General features: G+C 33.7%; 1 protein-coding gene across 1 annotated transcript in view; it reads left to right on the forward strand.

The window, feature by feature from the left end:
* The window catches only part of MS3_00000872 (uncharacterized protein), a 47,392-nt gene that overhangs the window by 4,282 nt on the left and 20,039 nt on the right, over positions 1–23,071 (forward strand). Inside the window, exons 2-8 of the mRNA XM_051208467.1 lie at positions 626–1,203; positions 7,233–7,367; positions 9,825–10,266; positions 11,037–11,399; positions 14,143–14,204; positions 19,045–19,425; positions 21,011–21,299. Coding sequence (XP_051074692.1) covers positions 626–1,203; positions 7,233–7,367; positions 9,825–10,266; positions 11,037–11,399; positions 14,143–14,204; positions 19,045–19,425; positions 21,011–21,299 — 2,250 coding nt within the window. The remainder of the gene's footprint in view (positions 1–625; positions 1,204–7,232; positions 7,368–9,824; positions 10,267–11,036; positions 11,400–14,142; positions 14,205–19,044; positions 19,426–21,010; positions 21,300–23,071) is intronic.

Here is a 23,071-nt window from a genome sequence, read left to right on the forward strand (position 1 = left end):
TTCTATGCAATGGATTTTTTCGGTAATCTAAGTTGAAGGTAAAGTTCGAACTGAAAGATGTTACTACAGATTACCGTAATAGTACACTCGGACTAATTTATTATGACTTGGTTATCATTCGACTGATACATCAGTTGAGCTATTTTTACAGATATTTGCTATGGTCAAAGTATGTTTTACTTGTTTCGTTTATTTTGTTCTAGTTAACGGATCAATATATCAGGAGCAACTCACATGTTTATTTTATTTGTGTGTATATTTCTATTTTTATTGTCATATATCCCTTGAATATGATGACTGTAAATTTCATACAACCTCTAGTTTGATAGAAATATGATCACAAGATTCTCCTCAATGTTGCTCTGATCTGCTACAATCTATCCATCTACGTAAATAAAAGTCGACCGTTTATGTATTTATTTTGCAAAGCCAATATGACAATTAACCGAAATTTTCTGTAATATTGACTCATCAGGTTTACTCTATTAATATAAGCTATCTAGTGAATTTTATGCCTATTAAGATTTATTCGTTGAGGATGTGAATATTGTAAAAATTTGTTGATCTTTTTTTCTGCTTATTTCGATTGTGAATACAATTATTTCTGCTTTTCTATAATTTTTAGACTCTCCACTCTGTAAAGACAATGTCTGTTTTGCCGATACAACTCCCAAGTCAGTACTAAATGCTCCAACTCTATCTACATGTTATGATGACAACAACAACAGTTCTTTGTGCCTAATACAATCGGCATCTAAATTAGATTTAACTTCACATACAGATCAGTTACCTTCTCACTGGCGAAGACTAAAAAAGCGTACTTCGGACATACTTGTAATGCAAAATAAGAATCCAACAACTTCAAGCACTCTCGAATCTCAAATCTCTTCTTTCTCTATAGCTACTTGTAACTCTGAAACTAGCTCATTTCTTCCAACTACTACAAATACTGTCAGCACTTGCGGCATTAGTGGTTATAACAATGTAGAGATGTCAAATTCTGATATGGAGTTGAACAAAAATTGCTTGTACCAAAGTTCTCCATCTTCAACTTCCGCTATTATCCCGTTGGCTAATGCATCTCTTTTGTTAAATCCCGGAAAATTCTATCCACCCAATTCTAAGTGGATTTCACCCGGTGCAAGTGGGTCTTCGATTGCAGCCGCATTGACAGCTGTAAATATACAACAAAGATTTAAGAAAGTAAGCCCGAATTTTTCATCATAAATAACTCCTGTAAGTTTTGATAGTTTGATAGTAGCTTGCTAGATGAAGATACTCACTGTCAGTTCTGCACACTTAGTATTTCTTGCCAATATCTAGTAATCTTTAAGGTTACTAAAAATGATGACTATTAGACCATATGTGAACGCATCGACGTTGAACACTAAAAAAAACTATGGGTTTAAGCAAACACACTTCGTATCATAAACAGTAAGTATTTGAGTCAAAAGACGAGGGTATACGTTAAATATCAGAATGTTCAAGCTCATAAAGACAGTACATTTGACCCCTTCACAATCAATTCAGAGCCCTTCCATATAGGGTCTTTTATATCTAATTCTTATCATTCCGACGATTCTGTCTGATAAAAATCTCATCCAGATGATTTACACCAAATGTTGTTGAGCTTATGAACCACTTTGGTCTTGTTACATGTAGCTTCTCTAAACTCAACCCCACCTTAAAAGGCATCTCATTGAGTTAGGTAGTGATTAAAGATACTCAACACAAAACATTCATCAATCAGCATAGATTCACGACCCCGTTGACCCAAATATCATCGTAGTTTAGGACTCAAAACACTACCAGTCCTTCACCTTGTGGTGGTGGACACGGAGAGTCCACCTAGAGGAGTCGGAAAACCCTTATTCCAAATCAATGATGCACATGGGCTCCAGTACCCTGAGGGAAAAATGGCGTATGAACAAATCGTTGGTCACCGGATACCATGGGGCTTCATCTCCTTACGATGCTCCACTGCCTTGTGGATCAGACCTTTAGGTCGAAGGCTCCGTGTGTGGCCCCCTAAGAAAACCACCTGCTTCGGTTTTGGCACCCGGGCAGTACCACACCCCTCACACATATCAAATGAGATTTGTGTGGCGCATATGTATCTGGTGCCTCCTTGTACCAGTATTTATGTTTTCAAATAAATAAATAAATAAAAACTTAGACCGATACACAACGTTTTTTAGGTTTTCCGTCCCTGACTTACTTTTACCTATCTTACTGTTAGTTTAAAACTCCTCTCACCTTTGATTTGGTAACACTGTATTAACTAACCCGTGCTTACTGTGTTGACTTATATAGAATTTACTTATCAACGAATAATAACCTCTAATAATAATAGTATCTCTCCAAACTATCACTTTTATTACTGTCGCTTTTTGCCTTTTTGGAAACAAATTGTCTTTAGAAAGTGTGATGATAGTTTTGATTAATTAACTACTGGAACGATTATTTAGTTAATGGTTGGTCGTTTACAAGTTGTATCGACGTTTGCACAGATTTTTCCTGATAAGAAACTTCTATTTTTCTGTGAAACCATCATTTTATATTTTACTGTGACTGATTAAGTTCAAGACCATGTTTTTTCTCTTCGCCAAGCACTTTCACGTTACTATAACTATTCCAGATCAACAATCATCAAATTTTTTGACATTCAGTCTACATTTAATTTACTGCGCAGTACAATGATCTAGATTAAATAATGCATCTGGAAGTTTTGTTTATATTCCAAAAAGCTCTATGTACGAACTCTTTAGGGTAAAACACGGACACACTACCACTTAATTTCATTGTTTAAAATTAGCTGTGGTGTTAAGTAGGGTTGCCAAATATAATCATTGTTCTCCAATTTTACCATCAATGTTGTTTTGGAAGTTCCTTGGTGCTCCATTGTACCGAACGTTTTCCTCACCGGATTTTAATTCTATGATATCGTCAAAACTTTTACTTGTTAACAATATGGTAATTGTCAATGTAGTCGGTGTTTTTTTTTCGAATAAAAAACCTCAATCTCTTAAAATGCTTCTACGTGATTAGTATATGTGCTGTTTTGATCATATATAGGTTCTGTTACTATTCTTAAACTTATTATGGGTAACTGCTGTTCTAAATTAAAAAGGCTACTTGTTCTTGGCTCTAGCATTTAAAGATTCTGTCTAACCTAGTTTTTGTATGAGTCAGTCAACTCAGATGTCTCATTTTTGAAAATTACGACCACAATTTCACGAACATTTATAATATTCGTAATAATAACAAGAATAATTTTAGAATGTGTTACGTTTTACCTACAGACATTAGACGATTTCACAACTACCGTACCACAAATGATGGTCAGTAATTTAAGAAAATCTAATGTCTATAAATGACACATTGTAATATGTTTTCACTTGTGTACTCACTGCATACCCCCAAATGTCCTGGTACGGCCGAGGGTGTGGAGAGTTAGCTCTCCCTATCTAAATACTCTCAAATGGCCACGCGTATACAGTCGCTACCAGGTAAGTCCTACTCACTGCCTTCTCGTGGCGGGGATGTTGTTTACGGAATTAAGAGGATGGAAAGCGAATGGCCGGCGTTTTAACCGGGTTGGTGAATACGTAGGATCCACCTAGGGGAGTTGGAAAACAATGATTACAAGCCATTGGTGTACACGGGCACCAGGATCCTAAGGAAACATGGCGTATGAATCTATTTTTGGTAACCGGCTACCATAGGACTGCATCTCCTGACGTTGCTCCATTGCCTTGTGGATTAGACCTTCAGGTCAAAGGTTCAGGGTGTGGCCCTCTAAGAAAACGACCTGCTCCGGTTCAGGAACCCGGACACCATCCCGGCCCTCACATAAGTCGAATGACTTATGTGGCGCATATCTATTCGGTACCTCTTTGTACTAATGTTTATGTTTACATAAATAAATAAAACTCGGTCTACAGAGTTAAATGCTGGATTTCGGTCAAGAAAAACTATAATTGTTGAGCGCCGATAAGAATGCCTGTGTTCCAGAACCTGACGAATGGTGAATATGTGGCCAACGCAGCCATGACCAGGTCTGAAGCCAGCTTGATTCTCTCGTGTTTGCAGTTCACGAGTCTTAGTTAGGCGTCCGACAACAATTGAGGCTAGTATTTTGGATGCTATGTTAGTCAAACTAATCCCTCTATGGTTATCACAGGATGATTTTAACCCTTTCTTATATATTTGGACGATAAGTGATTGTGACCAGTAAGATGGGATTACGTCCAACTCCCAGATTTTAGCTAAAGTATTAGTCAACCTAATCGCTAAAATTGGACCACCATCCTTGAAGACTTCTGACGCCAATCCATCTGGACCAGCTGCCCTTCCTCGTTTCAGATTAATTATAGCCTTTTGAACTTCAGCAAGAATTGAGGGACCTACTTCAATGTTCCATTCACGCTGTCTGGGAATGGAGGGTAGTTGTAGAGTAGCCAAAGGCCAGATGAACTGCTCCTTAAAATGTTCCGCCCATCGTTCTAAACGTCTAAACTGGGAGCAGATAAGAGTGTCATCTTCTTCCGAGATAGTCTCACTCACACTTGAATTATTAATTCCAGTTTCTTTCATTGGTCTGTAGAGCTGTATTGTGTTGCCTGCTAGCCGCCACCTTTTCCATCTAGTTGGCTATTAGTGCCATCCACTTCTCACGGTCGTTCCTTAGACTTTGGCTTAACATAGATCTGATCTGTTTTCGCTCTTCATCATGTTGCCAGATTTTAGCTAAATATTGACAGAAACGACGAAAATGCAATGACATGTGTCCCTATCTTTCCGAGTTCTTACAGAGCCTTTTTGCTAATCAGTACATTAGCGACTGTTAACAGGGATCCAGTCTAATAGTGCTTGTTATGCCCTCGTACTTAGTGCTATGCCTACATCTAGCCATCGGGGCGCCAGATACGCGGAGGATGTATCTCGTTGGCTCTCCGTTTTGCCGAGATGAGGTCAAGTAAATGACCACACTAGGATCTTGTATGCGTGTTTCGGAGAAACAGCATACATCAATGGTACGAGATTCTAGGGTTTTAGCCAAGGAGACCTGCTGACCGTTTTGAAATAGGGTGCATACGTTGAGGGCTTCAATGCTTAGTTCCGAGTGATGTTTCAATAGACTTGGGACAGTGTTTCGCTCACTAGAATCGTTGGTCATAGTGACACTTGAGGGGGAAGTCAAAAGAGGAAGTTTAGAGTCGAAAGTTGACGTGGGAGAAATAATAGGAATTGAAGAGGGAGGTTGATTATGAATACTGATACGTCTTGTCGATGAAACGCTATATACGATTCCTAAGCTATCTGGTAACCCGCAGACTAGAACTACACAGCGACTTGAACACCAGAGAGAAGATGTAAGTATGAGAGGAAAAACACTTTATTCCAAGGTTCATTTTTCTTCAGAAAATCATGGGTATTTATAGATGCTGGCGTCTATTAAATCAACAGCATATTTCAGCCAATCCGTTAACGACATATTATGCTACCGACCAATAGTAGCACGCTACGTCGGAGTTCTATCGTGCGCTGATTGGCCAGGACTCTTCGGCTCCTTTTGGGCCTCTGGAGGCTCCGTTGAAGTTCTCCGAAAGCCGACTCAACAAATACAGTGATCTTAAGTGCTGTTAGAGGTATGAGGGCGGTTATCACTTCCCATGGAGGTACCTGAGAAGAAAATCGGTTTAGATGTAGTCATAATGACGGTCACATACGACTTTTTTGTGGGTAGTTTTTGTGTTAGCTCCGTACTTGTTGGGACCTTACCGCCGGAGACGAAAATCTATCGAATGAGGCAAAATGTGTCTTTTTAGGGTCCGCTTTTCTAACCCCACCCTTTCTTGTAGGAAGGCAGCATCACTGTTATGCTGGTTGTCTGAGGGGAACACCTTATTGCCGTCACACCTCTGTACAGCCAGCAGTTCGACTTCGCCCTCGGACCTTGAGTTTGCTGCGTTTAGTCTTACCGCTCTTCAACTGCCCTGCCTGGCATAGCAGAACCTTGAGGAACGATTGTTCCAGCCAGTATAGCTCGATTGGTTCATTACGATAGGCAAGCCCGACCACCACGTCAAGGTAGCAGCAACGATCGGGAGATAATTCCTTTTCCGTTTTGTCATACTTTTCCTATGTGCTTTAAGATTTCAATTAGGTCATAAGGCTAAGTTTGAAATGAAGAAACATTAAACAGAGTGAATATTAACGAAGTTGACTTCTAAGCATTGTAGTGAAAATTCCCATTTTGTCATTTGGTAAATAAAGAAGGAACGAATTGAGCGAAGAAATTTCTACTCGATGAGTATTATATTATTATTGTAAACCATATATATATTAGTGTAGAGCCATGATGAAAAACTAATTGAAAAGAAATTTCTTCGCTCAATTCGTTCCTTCTTTATAAGCAATGTATTGCATGGTTCGGCTCCCCACACACGCTTGATATGATTAATAGCCATAGTGCAAATAAAGTATAGCACAAAGCTGACCACACAATTGTGTCACTAGATAGAATGAGTTGTATGAGATCTAATATATCAGTTGAAACACTTGATAACTTAAAATAAGTAGTATTAGTGTTTAGTTTGAAGTCCACTTTGACACGAGTTATAATCATAAGCAGATTTGAATGGCTATTAGCTGTGGAATCCAGGACCCGCGTTCCTTCTTGTGTAAGACTTATCAGTTAGATGTCCCTGAATCCCCGGTTGGTGTTCACTCCGGGGTTCGAACATTGTATTGTGTAGCTCGATTGGTTCATCATGATAGGAAAGCCCGACCACCGCGTCATGGTAACAGCAACAGTCGGGCAATTGATGCGATTCCGGGACACTTACATTCATAACCAGTCAAAGTTAGAAGGTCGTCTTCACCAGTGATTTTTAAAAGATTTCTATATTTTGTTGATGATCAGCGCAAGTAAATCCTAAACAATTAATTGGACTAAATAGCAGTCGATAATATATAAGACAAAGTACACTTCGTAAAATTCAATAGGGAAAATTAAACAATTTACTAATATGATTAATTTTTTATTGATTACATTCACCTAATCAGATAAAAGTTAATTCTGAGTAAATTAAATGGAAAATAAGTGATAACGATAAGTACTATCTAATAATATTTAACAATAATCATCATAAATTGAATAAATTATATTTGGTCTACTATCGATAACTTCCTTCATCTTATCTATTTCTAACTTGTGCAATTTTAAGGGAGATGTAGTCAAAACACCTAATGGTGTAAGGAAAAAATTCAATGGAAAACAGTGGCGCCGTTTATGTAGTCGCGAGGGTTGTACCAAAGAATCTCAACGACGTGGATTTTGTTCACGTCATCTTTCAATGAAAGTAAGACTTTCTTTCATAAAATTAAATGCATACATACACATAATTACCTGTACTGCCTGAGAAATTTTCATTTCTGGTTTTAATGTGCCGGTGAAAATAAACAAATTTTCTTGTTTAGTTATTTGGCGCCCGTGGGATCGAACTATAAGACAAGAGAGCAGTCGTATTGATCTAGTCCGAGCATTAATTAGGTCGCCTAGATTGCCTATCTAATTAGTACCAATGACCAGCTACTCAATGGCACGATAAATGTAAGATAACAGTCGAGAGTAACATTAATGACTATTGGTCCATAATGCAGTTACCGACACTCACTCCGTCGCTCGATTACCAGAATCGAAAACAACCTAGTAAGCGGATAGCGTCTAATTATACAGTTCGGATTTATGAATCACTCATACGATAATCTAGAGCAAAATCTTGATCACATATCAGCAGACTTAAGGAATTACAATATTGGCTGAATGATAGGCCCGTAATAAAATAACAATAATTTGGAAAAGGTAAAACATTCAACAATAGTCTATGCATCAAACAAAAGCTTACAAGTAGAGGAATACAAAAATATAATAGTCTAAGTATTTAATAAAACTATACAACATAAATATGAACAATAAATTCAAATAGGGCTGTTCCGAAATTTCAACTGCTTAATATTTATCCTGACAGCAGGTTTACTTAAATTTATCGTTTTAGATTAATGAAATAGCCGTCAGTGTTAATTGCTGAGTTGTTTTACAACTCATCTAATTTAGTTGGAAATCGCATATATTTGCACTATATGCTACTATTATTTGTCTACTTAGATTTTTTACTGACTAACTGGTTATTCAAAGCTCTGATAACCCCGATTAGCAAGCTGACATTCTTTGAGTTAATGGTTGAAATTGAAAAGAAACCTGAGTTCCACCATGGTATGGAAATCACATTCAGATCGATATTAGTGTTTTCATTTGGGTTATGTGAAATATATTACTCCAGATTTCAGTTTGTCTTTATTAACAAAATATAGACATTATGCTGTAAAATTATACAAAAACCCCCAATTAGTAGATTTTGTATCATGAAATGAAGGTCGTAATTCGATTAGGAGGATTATGCGACTTCATTATCTTTTGTATATCCATTACGCCTACAGGAATAACCCTCTGTGGTTCATTTGATTCGTTATGTTTTGTTGGATCACCATTGTGCGATTTTCTGTGACCTTTTTGTTTGGAAAAGATCAAATGAAGAAATCATTGATCAATCAAAACGCGTCTCTTTTGCTTGTAATTTAAATATGTTAATTTATTAACATGGAGTTACACAGAATGATATGTAAGCTACCTCTTACGCTACACATTAAGTTCTCAGTCAACCATAATTTTTCGGGTCCCACATATCATTAAATCGATTGAGTTCCTCGTCTAAATATAACAAACATAAACGTCAGATATTTGATAAAAATATATTACCGTACGTTTTATTTTCTTAATATACACGTACGTGTTATATTGTGTTGCAACTGGTATGGTACAACGACTGTTGGCGTTTCAATTTGATGGATATTATTTATTAGTAGATTTCACGTAGCAGTTAACTAACAGTTTACCTTATTCATGTCAAAATCCACTTAGTTATTTTTTTTTGAGTTTGAATGCTTTTTGTGTAAGTATTAGCATAGATTAGTGGATGCTTTTAACATAGTAAAAAGTTGAACCAATCTCCCTGTAATACAAAGATGAACACTAAAGAGTTTGTTTCCACAGCTAAGCTGTATTCATCATGTCAATCATCCGTTTTTTTAAGTCCTAAGACGTACTTGCCAAAATACTACTAGTTGTTTGGATAACCACTATCATAGTATGTGTTCAGTGAAATTTTAAAATCTACATACGAGTATAAAGATCATAGTTCTTACAAATTTTACATAGTTCAGTTTTCTATTCCTTTTCCCAGTGTGGTTAAATGGGTTTTGTGTTCATTGAGCACTGATTACATCGTTTACTATCCTCTCCTTAGCTTCATATTGAGGTGTTGACATTGAAACAAGAATCATTTTGAATCTTTTGATTATACCTACCGCTCCTGTACAGTAATTATCACTATGCAATAGCAAAGTAAACACCTTACAAATGAATGTTAACACCAATAAAAAGTTACATGGGTTACCTACTGGGTCCTATCTGTAAATAATTTGACATTTACAAGTATTTTTAAGCAATAAATACGGTTTAGAAAACCACTTATTAATAGTAATTCCAGAATTCGGCTGCTGTCTAACCAATACTAGGACCAAAAATTCATCCGAATTAAAAAGCTGTACGACGTAAACGTGTTGCATGAAAAAATCAATGAAACTGATCCTTTAGAAAAATGTATATATATATATATATATATATATATATATATATATATATATATATATATATATATAATATTTAGTCTTCATCTACAAATTTATCCTAACTTTAGGGGAAGGAAATGCGTGTAATGGGATATGCTGCTGCTGTAGCGGCTTTGAATTCTTCCGAATCGAAATACAGCACATCAGGTATCCCTAGAGAACATGGATCAAACCGTAATAAGATGAATTCATTCACACCTACCGGATTATTATCTTCATCAACACCATCACTACTTCTCACTCCTTCCATTTTCGCGCCCTACAAACTAACTCCTTTTCTGTCAACAAGTAAGTCAGCATCTATAACAACTGAGATGGGTTCCTCTACGAGTGCAACACAAACGGTCATATCTTCTACAACTACGGAACTGCTGACGACGACAACGTCGAACATTTCACAACAATCAGTGTTCTCGCTTCCACTGACTTCAATTCATTTTAGTGATCGCTATGATTCAAGCATTATACCTACCACTGTTGGCGCACAAGTTACTTCAATGCCTATTCCGAGTAAGTTTCATATATACCTTTTAGCTGACTTTTTACTATTTCACTGTGCAGTAATTTCTTCATGATTTTCTTATATGTATATGGTACATTTTTTATACTAAACATGACTACGAAAAATGCTACAGTTAACGATATTCAATCATTGAAAGGAACCCAATAATCCACACCTTATTATTCCATTATTGTTTGTAATATAACCCGTTCCTTATTCAGTAAAGCCACTAAATTGCTGTTTCATCCTCAAATTTGTTAACTATACAGGTTGGCGGTTCCTATTAGAACTGATGAAATCATCCTAAACACGGAATGATAGTCAGCTGATAGATAAGTATAACTAGATAATGACATACCGTCGTTATATAAGATTATTAACTGTATGTCTAAGCCATGTGGAGCCAGTCGGTTTAGATAATGAGATTGTTAGAAACCAATGACTCCAGAGTAGTAATCACAACTTTAAATCTATAGATGTACTCATTATTTGTGTTACTCCACATCTTGATACCTTTGTAGCCGAATTCTTCACTTACGTCTTGTATTCTGTCCATCTTTCTGTATCCTTAAAAATTACAAACTCTATATTGTTAACTTTACTTCCTACCTCTCATATCTTGCTATAAACACTTTAGAATGTTAACGATTTAGCTACCTGAATTTATTGCTTTCGTGAACTAGTGATTAATATTTTATATTTTCAGTATCAGTTGGATGTTTTTAATTATCAAAGTTTCAAAAAAGTTTATACAATATACTCCGAATTTCACTTTTAGATACTTCATTCGCACCGTTACTATTTAATACTTCCGTTGGACAAATGTCTCCAATTTCTACTCCTCTTGCTTTACTTCCTATTCTCACGGATAGTATTTCTGTAGGCGAACCCTCTTTAAGAAAACAAGATGCACCAAGATTTAGTTCAAATAATTCATCGGACTTTTGGGATAATCCAACTACAACTGAAAACGAAAATAGTAATTTTAACAAAGGTCACAGTAGTGGTAATCAGTACTGTGATAATAGTCACAAAAGTCCTGGTCATCGTGAATCAGACAGTGACCAATGTTCAACACCGTTATTAAGTCAAGTCTGCAATCTTGTAGATATTGAAAAGTCTGATCAATCTGCTGAAACAGGTGAGTAGTTTTTGAAACGATTCGATTTTGCGATTTCCTATCATTAATTTGTAAAAGCGAATCGTTATATCCGTGTTTTCTATACAAATTTCCTTCACAAATGCTGAGATACTTCAAATACGATATCAAATTACAAGTAAACTCAATAGAGAAGCATTACATACAAAAAACATGTACACATCAGATATCACCGACAAAGTATTCGATTCTCTAGTAAAAATCTTATACATTTTGCATATTTCATACACATAGTTCCCTTTATCATCTTGAAGAGAGCAAGAACAAAGATTTTAGCAAAATGGCATGAATTCATCCTATTTCGTTTGGTTCTCGTCAGCTGGTTACAACTTGTGGTAATTAAAAATGATAATTACAGAATGGGTTTAAATCACTTACATCAAAGAGTTTAGTTGGAAGTTATGTTGAAAACACATTAGTATAGCAAGAGTTTAAATACATTTAATAGATTGAATAAAATACTGTAAATATACACCTTATATAAAAGAACATTCTACAACATTGATTGTAACAAGAGTGCAAAAGACTAGAAACAAGCGATTACGTTATGAGTAAACGCTGATATTGAGTAAAGCTCAATTATTAAAATAAGATTACTAATATAGAAGACAGTCTAAATAAAATGACGAAATGATGTAATTAGTTAGAAGAAGAAGGACTGTATGATGTAATGAAATAACATTTGTCACCAAATCAAAGAAAATTAATAATCATCTTTCGAACACATAAATTACGTTTTTGAATCCTAATAGCAATGGCTTCAGCAAATTCAGAAGACTGGAGCTTGGCTGTTTATTAATCACCTTGAAAGATTGAAAGATAGCGATCTAATATCCTGTGTCCAAGACATGTTTAATATTTACACTTTAAAGCCGTTCTTTCTCTTGTTCTAAGGCTTGTTGGACTGTGTTCAAAAAATCTAAGATATGCCCTCCTTTCTGTTTGGCCAATGTAGCCTGTTTTCGCAGGTACACGTAAATTTATAAACACAGCGTTAACGTGAAAGATGTGCTTTTCAACCTTTGATTAGGTTGTTGAACATTTCGTTTTATACACGATTAATAGATTGGCTGCCGGGTAAGTTCTGGCTAATGCAGTATTAAGCCTCCTGCTGTTTGTGGTTACAACGTTATCACCTTTGAAGTTGAGATTTATAGATATTGGTTTGTTACTTGACTAGTCACACCCATCTTATTTTACATAGATGTTTTACATGTTTCAACAAATTTCTGTTGGCGGCAGTTGTCTCTTATGTATTTTTCAACGTTCATCAATTCTTCCAGTTTGTCAGTGGTACATATACTTTTTATCCCATAAAGTAATAGTGTTTTGACCAACGGTTTCTTGTAACTGGTTGGACAAAAAATGCTTAAATTCAGGTAAAGACTATTTCAAGTACTTTTTCAATAAATCGAACATTGAGCTGTCCCATCTTCTCTCAGTTGTATGGCAATAATAAGAAAGTGGAATATGTTATTCTTTTCGTGTTCCATAGTAAATTGTATGTTGGGATGAGCATCATTTTATCGTCATAACAGGTGGATTACATGCTGTTTACTGTTGCAGACAATAAACGTATCGTCAACATATCTGGAGTATTCCGTCGTTTCACTAATCGCTTGTTTAAGCACCATGCTTTCAAGACACCTCGTAAAAATATATTGAAGTCATTTTGTTGGTGTGTCATAAATGCCTAATTTATTACGTAACCTGATGTACACATAGATTATTTCTTCAACAAACATAAAGTTAACCAGACCAATAAATATCATCAAACTTCAAAAATACTTAACTCTTATCTATATCTGGTGCTTACTAGGATTTTGAGAATAATGAGACATTAGATATGACTTGAAACCTATTCTAATAAAGTAAATACATTCTTTTTTTGCCTTAATGCAAGTAATAAAGAGTGTATTACTTCGGACTTGACCATCACACTTTTTCCTTTTCACAGTTGTTTGATTAGCTTCACTTTTAAAAAAACTCATAGAATCCTTGGACACGATGAAGACAACACCCTTCTATCTTATTATAAATGTTTTCACTAACTGATAGCTACATTGTTAAATTGACTCATCATCATCTATTGGTTATTGATTTTATGTTTTATTGTATAACCTATATATTAGTCCTAGTAAGGAACTGATTGTATTTCTAAACTGCTATGTGTAAAATAATTATAAATACAATTACACAGCTTTACTAAATGACGTCGAAAATAAAATTGCCTTCTTCAAACTGTACTTTGCTTAATTTCAGTTATGGCGTCTTCATTCTCTTAATCAATTTGTCTCTTTCAAAATTCCCAACTGTGACAATTTGAATTATTATTATTATTATTATTATTATTATTATTATTATTATTATTATTATTATTAGTAGTAGTAGTAGTAGTAGTAGTAGTAGTAGTAGTACTGTTATGCTTTTTATCGTTTTAACTATTCCAATATGAGTCTAAAGTATGACAACATGAACTGGTACACATTCAAACTGGATCCTTTGTCGTTAATAGTTATTTTTTCTTCTAAACTATAATAGAACGTTTTATAAAATTTAGATTAATTTGGTTATCAGTCACCAGTTTTAACATTTTTGATTGGTTAATCTCTTATTTGTTTATTAGAATTGTTAACACATAAACAAATGATATAAACAACCCTAACGATTTTTAATTTTTCTAATAATCACCTTTACACTTCTCACCATTATTATTATTGTCTAGATTGTATCGAAAATTCCGAGGAGACCTGTAAGCAATTGTCACGTGAGACGTCCAGTTCAGTAGTAAGTGTATTATTGAGAGTATATATCTATAAAATAATTACTTTTTTTCATGAATATATGTCTGTTTAAAACCTTTGTAGTCGACTGAAAACTTACGATTAGCATTAACTTCCATGCTGGGTAAAATTTGTAGCTCAAATTGATATTTCTGTTGGTATTGAATTCTCCGAGCTAGATGGTCTGATTACATATCTTTCTTTGTTATTCTGGACACCATCTTCAGCGCCGGGTTCACCTTCCTCATAGAACTCACTACTGAAAGTTCCACGTCTTAATGATAATCTTGAGCCTGTTTCTCTTATCTCACTCCAAGATATGACATCTAATCTTACAAAATGCATTTCATTTCGATATAATTCGCGGTCTGATTTAGCCACTGCCTACTCTTCTAATACTTGAGTAATTGAACTAGTGAAAAAAGAAGGGATACTGTAATAGGGAGCTGAATGATCTTACTCACGTTGGACACTTTTACAGTGATCATTGTTAACCGAATAATCTATTTATAAAATTTAGAATCATAGAATATTTAATAGAATTGTTTTTAAAGAACATATATTCACCTATGAAAATAGATTATAGTTCCATTTAAATAGGGAATTTTCAGAGGTTTGATTTAGCAAAATAACTTCAAAATAAATTGAAGTCGACATCAATCAATCCTTAGTTTGTAGTGGCTTATTAATTGATTTTTCAATGATAATATGTCATTTACTCCACATTCGATTTATATATATATATATTTCATGTTCTAATGTAAGTCATCTGATCATGGGAACTCGTATTTATGCTATCCATAATTACTCTCATATATATTCATTGAAATAATTACATAGCTATTGTCAACATCATTTATAAGATATGATATCTAAATATTCTGAAGAAAATAGTTTCAAAATAATAGGAGAACATTTTGTTTCATTTTACTTTTGTAATAAATTTCATGTAAATAGTTCAATTTGGAAAAACTAAATGACCTCCGTTCATGAAATTACAAATAAATAAGAAAATGTAAAGTATAAAAGAATCTTTTAATCTAATTAATTAGCCACGCTGTAAGAAGTTATTCATACTTACTTGATAAATAAAATATATGGACTGACTCGATATCTGATAATATATTCAAGACATACATTTCTTTTCTTAACTTATTCAAGATCAATTTCAGTTTTAAAAATATCGAGATATTTGTATAAAGATGATTACTTAATCTGTAATAACCTTTGTCACTATCTAATCTTAAGTTGAAATCACTGAATCACCGCTCTAATTCTGCTATATATGAACTAAAAGACTCCACTAATAATCAACTTCCAGTTTTGTTCTAGTCACTATGTTCTATATGCTCCCGTTGTAATTGAAAAATAAACTGAAGATCATAGAAAAATACCAATTGTTTTATTGTACCAACATATATAAGACTTACAGGTTTGAATATGGACTTATTATTGTTGAATCATTGGTTGCTTGTATTATTCACCTTGTTACTCAAATAGTCTTTAATAGGAATTGTTTAGAATGTTAACTAGACTATCTACAATATCTCTTATCGATCTTTTTTCGTTCCTCTTATGACTTCCCAATTATTTTGATTGGTAAAGAAATAAATCATTATAAATTTTGCCAAATTTATGAAATAAGTAATATAATATAAATACTCATTATGTTAAAAGAATAATTCAAGAAGAAAACAAGTTTTAAAACATCATCTCCCGATATCAATAAATAAACAGACTAACAAAAATACTCGACCTATTTTGTCAGTGAATTATTTATCATTTAATCACAACAAACTACTTACCGTACATATCAACTTTTGTTTAGATATTAGATTTGTTTCCTTTTTCCTATTCTGTCTATCTTCTAACATTTTTCTTATCTATGAATAAATAAGATATAAACTTTTCAATTTCACCCATTCAATGACTCATATAGAATTTGTCAATAATGAAAATATAGCATTTCTTTTTATTTATTATAAAGAATATAAATGAATTCTTGTTCCTAGAGGTATCTATTTAATCAGTATTATTTTATAAAGACTATCCAATCATTTAATAATGAAATTTTTCTTCTGTTCTCCAATCTATTCATTCTCACATCTATTATTTTATCCCTTGGAAAATATATATATGAATTCTGATATCCATTTAATTGAGTGAATAACACATAGCGTGAAGCTATAAACATAATGAAGTAAAATAAATTAGATTCTTACAACTAAATTTAACTTCTTTAAATATTCTATTTATTGTATTCATGTGAATCAATTTCTTTTTTCAAATAGATTTTTTCAGTTAAAGAAAATTTCTAATTTATAGTCACTATTTATTCTTGTATTGATTGTTTGAATTGTCTCATTGTTGTTTCGGACTATAATTGATCAGTTTCCTTTTTGGCATATATGTGTATCCTGTGCGGATTACCTCGATACTGCCAATAAATCATAAGCATTCTAAATAGAGATAAAATGGTGGCTAGCAGTGAAATCCAAGACGAGCGTCTTGTCCGATTTGGAACTTGTCAATTAGATGTACACCTACATCACAGAGTTGATTTTCACTCCGGGACAGGAAACCAGTACATATGCCAATAAGAGACTGACTAATTTCTGGGTGGAGTTTTGTTCTCTGAGCTGGATGGAGCCTTCATTGTTCTTCTGAACAACATAATTAGCACAAACTTCAGGTCCATTTTCCGCCAACAGGTGTAAGATACAGACCTCCAACCAACTGCTCAGTGAGATGGAGGATAGCTGAGTAAAGCGGAAGAAAAATGTTACGCTTAGTGATAACTGATGCACACTACAGGATCCACAAATGCCAACACGCCATGGATGACCAATAAAGGAAGCCAGAGAGGAGGACACATCAGAACATTTGGTAATTTTGACAACGGCGATCAAGATATCAGGCAGACGACATAGAGAACAAAGAAAAAACACCCTCAAGAAAAAAAAGCTAGTCAAGATTCCAAAACCACCCACGGAAGAAAACATAAACAACTGCGTGGTTAACCTGTCAAAGCAACCCCTGTCAGACATAGAAAAACACCTACTCCGAAAAGGATTAAACTACAATACAAACGATGCCTCAAAACTGCCGGAATAAGTAAAAAAGCTCAATGGGAAATAAACCGTAGTACCGTCAACTTAACGGAAGAAAGACAACATTTAAATGCCTCACAAGGATGAAAAGTCTTAAAGAAACCCGAAATTGCGTGTTCAGTTTTTCATCTTCCCGAGTGGCCGAGTTCACAATACACCTAATCCATAATATTCTGAACTTTTACGCCTGGTGCTATCAACAGGGGCTATTTTCGACCCACTGAATAGAAATAATGTGTCACCATACAATCTCAGATTACTCCATTCGGCTAATGAGGTATAGCAACCTGGACCGATATATATATATATATATATATATATATATATATATATGCCTGGTCCTACGTTGTAACTGAATGGCTGACCATTTGGTACAAAGACGGCGCGTTGCTGAGATGATCTTTTAACTCTTCCACCGATGGCTTGCTATTTTCATGTAGTTTTCTTTGGTAAATAAGCTGCAGATCGGGGTTCACCGCCTGCGGAGACGACCAATCGATCTCAGGAGCTGTGCTAACATATACGGGATAGAGAATCAGCATTGTATATCGGCTTCCAGGTCGGTACTTGCACATAAAATCGAACTCTTACATCTAATCCTGCCAGCGCACCACTTAATCTTCTGGCTTGCGAAACGAACAAAGCCACTGGAGTGCATGATAGACTGGGTGTACACTAAAAGGGCGTCACAGGAGGTGGTGAGGAAAATGTTGCAAACATTTTAACAGAGCCAGCATCTCTCGGCGCGTTGTAGAATATCTCGTTCCCCTCTTATCTAGCTGTCGATTAGTGTAGGCTATGACCCGCTCCTGTCTATCTTATTTGAGACAGGACTGTTCCGATAGCTGACGAGCTAGCATCTTTGTTAAGAACTAACTCATCTCCATTAGTGGAAGTATTCATAAAAGCTAGTACGGATGGAGCAGTAAGACATTACTTCAAAGTGCTGGTAAATACAATTTCTGATTAATGAGTTCAGCAGTACAGGAAAATATAGATTTCTCGGCTAAATCTCCTCAGGTATCTAAAATTACTGACTATAATTACAAGATGAATAAGGCGGAAGTTAGTCACAATAAAATAAATATATCCACTCTTTCTACATTTGTTCAGTCTATTCATGCATTCCTTCTAGTCTGCTTGAAAATTTCCTACTTTCATCGAATTTTTATTTCCTGTAGGAAAAATAACGTGCATATTAAAATGCTGTATTTTACTCAATTATTCCTAATGGATTTTTTCTTAGTATTCAGTTTATTTTCAAAAGCCTCTGATCATCAATTAAAACAACAGTAGACTGTATTAGTATCAACCTAAAGATTGGATTATCAAATACCCCTACTATTCAATGTACTATGTATAGAGAACTTTAAATTAAATTATAAGTAGAGAATATTTTCCCTTTATTACTTTTAAGTGCTAATATTTTATTTATGTATTCGTTTACAGTGAAATTCAGTCAACCTTTCTTTTTCTTTCATAGATGTTAATTCATTGATTGTAGTCTTTGTTTCATTGAATCAAATTTCTTTTTTTCTTAAAATATAATATTTTAAAGCAATACAACAAAGTAGCATATACATAGATATTATTTCATCGTACCCTTATGATAATCTTTTAATAGATTTATCATAAAAAGGTATATTTCTTTTGGTCTTAATAAAAAATATGAACGAAATTTTTTAAAATCATTTATTCGTCTTACTAATAATTCTTTTCTTTGATTTTTCAAAGTTGACTCAAAATCGTAGCGGCAGCGTTAATGATGATGATGGCGGCGGCGATCATCACAGTCATGATTATGATAATCAACTTAATATTACTACTCCTGTAATTAATTTAAACATTTCTAAAACTGATAATACTCAAGTATTCAATGAATGTTCAATAAATAAAAAATTAAAACTGTCTACAATATTAAATAAAACTAATCAAGATAAAAAACATGTACGTCGTCCAATGAATGCTTTTATTATATTTTCTATGAGACATCGTAGTGAAGTACATCGTCTTTATCCAAATAAAGATAATCGTGTGGCAAGTCAAATTTTAGGTGATTGGTGGTATCATTTAGATGCATCAGAAAAAGCACCTTATCAACAATTAGCTCGTGAAGTAAGCAGATCATATTATGAATTATCTTTATTTATCTTTTTTTTTAGAATAATAATAATAATCTTTATTTGATGATTTTGTTTTATTGTGAGAGGACAGATATCCAAAAGATTTATTTTACTCTTAAGTGTTATGAATATTATTCTAACTAAATAATGTACTAATTCTGTGAACGATTTATCGTGTCTATTATTTCTAGTTGCTTAAAACAAAATTTGACAGATTTATAGGCACGGGATAAATCCGTAAAAGTTATCATATATTTTTCCTGTAGTGCTAATCGATTATCAATATTTGGGTTTCAAATCGGTGTCGTAAAATAGAAAAAGGATTGTTGTTGATGGTTTTCTAACTTTCAGTATAGTGAAAGATTTTACCTCCTTGATATACCAAATAGAGCAACAAATATGACCCCAAAATTAAATAAACATCTATATTGTTTTAGGAAATTTCTGATTTTATAGAGATGTTCTTACATCTAATAAACTTTCTCACAATTTTTGTAAGCAGTCTAGCTCCATGATATCTTGAAGCGTAACTTTTACATCGTACTTGGATTTACTATCCCAACTGTCATTCAATAAAGTAGACAAACCACTTGATTTCAATTTTTTCGCTTTTCGGCTAACCTTCTCATCTTGATAGAACTACAAAGAGCAAGCTTCTTAGCGTGTAAAGATCACAAATAAACGCTATTACTTCAAAGTAAAAGGGCATAGTCATATGAAACGAGATTTGAGCTAGGAACTTAAGAGTTCAGAATTACTACTGTAGATCATTATTCTATAATACCATATAAACACTTGTGCTATTTGTTATTCTGATATCCATTCAATTTTTCCGAAAAAAGCTTTTTTAACAACATTGGAATTTTTCAGCAAACTTCATATTTGAAGTTCCTAAAACTGTCTTTATTAATGAATAAATTGTCCTTAGATGTAATATTTCCCATTTTTTAATAAATTTGTAACATATAAATTTATAGCTGTTTGAAAAATATATGTTCAGATTTTGACTAGCGGTAGAGACTTGGAGTAACGTTTCATTTTATCCGAGATTCGTCGATAGGATTTACCTAAATCTCAATTTTGGCGTTTACATTGAGACTTAAAGCCAGTAACTAAATTGTAACTTACAATGAATCGACTCAGGATTCATATATGTCAATCTAGATTTTTCAATTGCAGTTCTTAATATCTATGGATATTTACGTAATATTTAGATCGTTACTTCCGATTTTGATGTACCTCAATAAACATTTTTATGAATTGAAATGTTTGTTTCACGTTAAGCTCAGATATCTAACCATATTATTACGGCGATCATGATTAAGCTGTGAATATCATTGAATAGACCAAAATAAAGCGATAAACAAACTGAATAAATTGAGATACATAAATTGAATTTAACCTGTAGTAACTTTGTATACAGTCCCTAAAATAAAGGAAATGTTCATACGATAATTATAATCAATTTATCGAATGATTACTAACCGACTGAGTAAACTTTGATTTACAATCTTGCTGATTTTAATATGATAGTGTTTCGTATTATATCACTTTTTTTATCTCCCTTTCATATTTAGCTAAAAGCTGCGCATTTTCAATTATTTCCCAATTGGAAATGGTCTTCTAAACAAAGACTTAGGTCAGAAAGTGGAAACATTAAAAAACGATTCCTAACTGATTGTAATTCACATCCCAAAACGCATACATCACTGACTGATTCTAGCAATTTATTGGTGAATAAGTCTTTATCAGATGAAAATAAACTTATTACACATTCATGTACCAGTAACCAGACCAATGAATCTGACAGTATTTTGGCGAATTCAGCTTTAAACGAGTTATCATTGAATAATGAATCACCTATAAGTAAGTTTTTAGTTTCTTTCAATAGATTTTATGAATTGTATAGTCTATCATCAAGTTCATGTGATGTTATATAGTTTTGTTTAATCTGTAGTTCTAATCGAATCCTATCGACCAAGTTACAATGTACCCACCACCCAAAATGACTAAACATTTTCATCACTATTTTCCGATAATTGATGGTTGGAGGTAGTCTCAGTAGGTTGTCCTAGAAATAAGTTTCGTGCTCATCATCAGCAAGGCATATCTGCAATCTTGAAAAAACTGTTACTCTTCGTGAGGTTCGAATTTATGTTAAACTAGTTGTTGAGGATGCTAGATCCTCAGAAATCGATTGGTGAACTTCTTATTTTTGTAATTTAATTTTTAGGATTTGAATTCTTCATTTCCGCGCCAAAAGTGCCCATTTTTACTTTAAGTTTGTATTGCCCACCTGGAAGGACCCTAAAAGTAATCGGTTCGTTTTCTCTTTTGTGACGCTTTCCAAGGATGTATTTTGTATTATTTATATTACACATGAACTGAGTGGTTTTTATTCGTTCTTCTGGATTGCTTGTGGAATTATATATTTTCCCAGGTGAATCTGGTTTTCTTCCTTTAGTTAACAAAGCTAGGGCGCAGAGGAATAGCTTAGCTTGTCCTGTTGCTGCATTACTGATTTTCCTTTTATTCATCGGTCTAAGGTGGCACCATACATCCCTGAATATAACACTAATAGTAGAGATTTTTATAGTATTTTTAATGATTATACTGTATTTGGGATTAATTTGATGTTGTTTTGAAAAGTGGTATTTCAAAAAATATATGTGATACTTTTGTAGTTTACATATCACCTGACATTTACATGAATGTTTATACCATTGTTTACACTGAACAAGTACATTGTGATAGCATCGTAAAGTTTATATAAAAGATTAAGTTGTATTTCATGATATTTTATTTTTGTAAATTTATATAAGTCCAGTGGTAATATCTTCATCAAATAACAATCCTTTCGAATTGCGTAATACACATATACATAATCAAAACGTCTTAAAACAAACTTGTTCAAAAACAATACATTTATCTGTAGATATTAGTACAATATCTGTCTACTTAAGTAAGTTGTGCAACTGTTTAAAGGTTGAAAAAAAACAAAGAGTAGATGGTAAACAGTTTCAATTAAAAAATAACGTCTCACATCCATTTTATTGGTATACAAAATTTATATAAATTTATAAGAGTAGATCATGAAGACAAAGTTTTTGAAAACGATTATTCTGTCAAGTGTTCTTTGTTGTTTCTCATTCTTACAATATATTCTATGAATGCATTAAGACACTTGATAAATATTTACTTTAAAACAGAAATCATTCCCGTCACCGGTAGACAACAGAACACTTGGAATAAATTTTTCTTCTGAAACCAAATTACTTCTGTTACCCATAGTGGAGGAGCATAGGCTGCACATCAACATTCTCCATCCAACTTTGTCCTGAGCAATCCTTTCCAGTTGTTATCCATCCTTTTGATGTCTGTTTCCGATTCCCAACTCAATTTGTTCCTAGGTCTTCCTCTTTTCCGTTTCCCTTTCAGATTAGAAGTTAGTGTTTGCCTCATGATACAGTTTTGTTATTTTCACAATGTATTTCCTATCCACTCCTAACATCTTTCCCTAATTCCCTCAACTGGTTTGTTATCTCCCAGAGTAGGCTGTTGCTGATGGTATCCGGTCAACAGAAATTGAGTATCTTACGTAGACAATTGTTTTTAATTACTTGTACTATTTTGAACTT

This window comes from Schistosoma haematobium, chromosome 1, assembly GCF_000699445.3.
Source record: "Schistosoma haematobium chromosome 1, whole genome shotgun sequence".
Lineage (NCBI taxonomy): Eukaryota > Metazoa > Platyhelminthes > Trematoda > Strigeidida > Schistosomatidae > Schistosoma > Schistosoma haematobium.